This window comes from Montipora foliosa, chromosome 3 (genome assembly GCF_036669935.1).
Source record: "Montipora foliosa isolate CH-2021 chromosome 3, ASM3666993v2, whole genome shotgun sequence".
Lineage (NCBI taxonomy): Eukaryota > Metazoa > Cnidaria > Anthozoa > Scleractinia > Acroporidae > Montipora > Montipora foliosa.
The window spans coordinates 31,998,393-32,001,800 of record NC_090871.1 but is presented as its reverse complement, the minus strand read 5'-3'; the positions used below and the strand labels follow the sequence as shown (position 1 = coordinate 32,001,800).

Here is a 3,408-nt window from a genome sequence, read left to right as displayed (position 1 = left end):
AGAAAGAGGTGCACAATCAGGATGGCCATGCTACTGCTGTTTTAAATGCCTCAGGGTCAGGGTTCTAAGTTTTATTGTTCAGCAGTTTTCTTCTCTGGTCATTCAAATTTTTGAGTTTGATAAGTTGATTTCTCAAATGCTGTCTCTCAAAATCTCATGGGATCCATGGACTGAGGATGATGCGAAGGAATTCAATGATTAAAAGAGACTAACCTGTAATTATATAAGTTGAAGTTTGATGTAAATTTTCCTCACCATCTGAAGTGTATGGGATCACATGCCCACTCTTTGTCCAGTTGGTTCACATTCTCAAATTTGAATTCTGGGATTCGGCAGTGCAATTCCATGAGATCCCTGACACTTCAGATGATGAGATAGATAGAATCAACATCAAACTTCAACTTACAGGTGAGTCTCGTTTAATCCTTCAATTAAATTCACGTGAATTAGTTGGGACGTGGGTCCCACGAAATCCGCCGGGAACCTTTTCTTTGCCATAATTGTATTTTCTCTTAAGGAAATATCAAAGGAATTGGTTCTCATAACATGGAAGACCGCCTTCTATCGAAACACGGTCGGTTATTACCAAGAAAGATTGACCGCTCTGACTCTAGTATAAACTGAACAACTACAGTTTGTCTTAGGTGGCGGTCTTGTTGTCAAGAAACTCCCTTCTATCAGGTGCTCGGACGTGGCCTGGCTCAGCATGCTCGTGCAACAAGTTAAGGTAAACGCATTTTCGCACACACATTCTCCGGAAATCATTCAAATGAGGAATAGCTGAATACTATGGCGATAAAACTAGAGGCGTTGAGAAATTACCAAGCCAATGTCACAAAGAAGGAAGCATTGTTTCAGCTTTTCATGGAAATAAATATTTTAGCCTAATACACTCTCTAACCAAACTTAATATGATCTACTTTATTACTTTGAAGATCTTATAATAAATATCTTCGCATTTTAACTTAATGTGTGCTTCTAATTAATTTCCTAAATGATGTTCAACCCCGGGGGGTACTTTAGGAATTTCTGGGTGGGGATGTGCCGCTGGGACCCTGGAACCCTTAGCCTATACCAGAGCTAGTTCAGCTGAATTTTGTTACCCTATACTAGAGTAAACTCCCACCGATTTCCATCTAAATACCGATACTCGACAGTTAATAATATGCAGAAGTGTTACATGATAGCCATTTATAGACACTGCTGAGGCTGAGTTGCGCAAACTTAAACTTTGCCGACTCGATTTTTTTATATTTTTGAGTGGGAATTATGGCTTCCTTAGTCTTGATAAAATCTTCAAGCGACTGGTCAGTTTCGTGAAAAATGATACCCTATTCTAGACCCAAACGCTCGGATTTATGCTAGAGTAAACTGCTTGAAAACCACACCCTTCACAGCGGCACATACCTATACAGCCCATATATGGCAGTAACCCCCCCCCCCCCCCCCCGGGTGTTCAACCATAAATATGAAGATTAACACGTGGGCGGCAAAATCTTGAGTATCCTATTGCATATTTGCCCAGCGGGTATAAAATTGCAAATCTAAAACGATTTTTGTCAACTTCTTACATACCCCCTCCCCAACAATGGAATGAATCATCGAATGTACAAATTTCATTTTCAAATTTCTAAGTTTCGTGTCTCGGCAACATCCTTATTATAGTCCTCTCTCAATAATACTGCGTCCTTCACAGCTAAGCCATACCTACTCTATCTTAATTAATTGACCTTTTTTTTTTTTTTTTTTCCTTGTTCCAGTTGTCCTAGGCCTTAATAAGCTAGAGGAATCAATAAATGCATTACTACCAAAATAACACTTATAAAAGCTATTTGGGTTTTCTCGAGGGTCGTTGCAGATCTGCAAACGACTTTTCTTTCTGAAGAAAAGGAACTCTTTTTTTCCTTTTAGTCTTTCTCTCTTTCTTTCTTTCTTTCCTTCTCATCAAGTTTAGTTCCTCACAGCAAAAGAAGTAGTATACAGATTGCTATGCTTAGAATCGAATGAAGAAGCTGTCCTTTTCTTCGAGATGCTCCAGAGCGCGCATACAGTTCTCTTAATTTTTCTGGACCAAAAGGCAGGTTACGCACAGGGTTATCAGCATCCATTTCACCTCGGTCCTTGTTATTGATTGCATCTTTTACCAAGTCTCTTATATCTTGGATACTGTGGTCCCCGATTTCACCTTCTTCACCGCTTCCATTCGTATACTCATTATCCGTATCATCATCATTATCAACTCCGTCATCACTCTCATCACTTCCATCACTGTCATTATTACGATCATCCCCATCATCATCGTCGTCCTCGTCGTCGTCAGAAGGATCCTCATCATCATCATTTCCATTGTCATCACCATCACCATCATCCTCATCAGTTGGATCCTCCTCCTCATCATCATCACCTTCGTCGTCATCATCATCATCATCATCAGTAGGATCTTCTTCATCTTCACCATCATCGTCATCATCATCATCATCTGAAGGGTCTTCATCATCATCATTGTCATTGTCATCGTCAGTAGGATCTCCATCATCATCATCATCGTCGTCTTCGTCAGTAGGATCCTCATCATCACTGTCATCATCATCATCATCGTCGGTAGGATCTTCGTCATCATCAGTAAGATCATCATCATCATCATCATCACTGCTATCATCATCGTCGTCTTCGTCAGTAGGGTCCTCATCACCACTGTCATCATTATCATCGTCGGTAGGATCATCATCATCATCATCATCATCGTCGTCTTCTTCAGTAGGATCCTCATCATCATCGTCATCATCGTCGTCATCACCACTAGGATCCTCATCATCATCATCATCACCGTCATCATCGTCATCGTCGGTAGGATCTTCATCGTCATCATCATCATTGTCATCATCATCATCACTACTATCATCATCGTCGTCTTCGTCAGTAGGATCCTCATTATCATCGTCATCATCATCGTCATCATCAGAAAGATCCTCATCATCATCATCTCCGTCATCATCAGTAGGATCCTCATCATCATCATCATCATCATCATCGTCATCACTGCTATCATCATCGTCGTCTTCGTCAGTAGGATCCTCATCATCATCGTCCTCATCGTCGTCATCACCACTAGGATCCTCATCATCATCATCACTGTCATCATTGTCTTCGTCGGTAGGATCTTCATCGTCATCATCATCGTCGTCATCATCATCATCATCATCATCATCGTTGTTATCATCAGTAGGATCCTCATCATCATCACCATTATCATCACCACTGTCATCGTCGTCGTCTTCGTCAGTAGGATCCTCATCATCATCATCATCATTATCATCACCACTATCATCGTCGTCGTCTTCGTCAGTAGGATCATCATCATCATCACCGTCATCATCGTCATAGTCGGTAGGATCTTCATCGTCATCA

The 3,408-nt window shown here is 41.0% G+C and overlaps 1 protein-coding gene across 1 annotated transcript in view; it reads right to left on the bottom strand.

The window, feature by feature from the left end:
• Positions 1-832: 832 nt before the first annotated feature.
• The window catches only part of LOC137997297 (protein starmaker-like), a 9,898-nt gene continuing 7,322 nt past the window's right edge, over positions 833-3,408 (bottom strand). The window contains exon 3 of the mRNA XM_068843212.1: positions 833-3,408. This exon is cut by the window's right edge and continues 1,660 nt beyond it. Coding sequence (XP_068699313.1) covers positions 1,959-3,408 — 1,450 coding nt within the window. The 3' untranslated portion in view covers positions 833-1,958.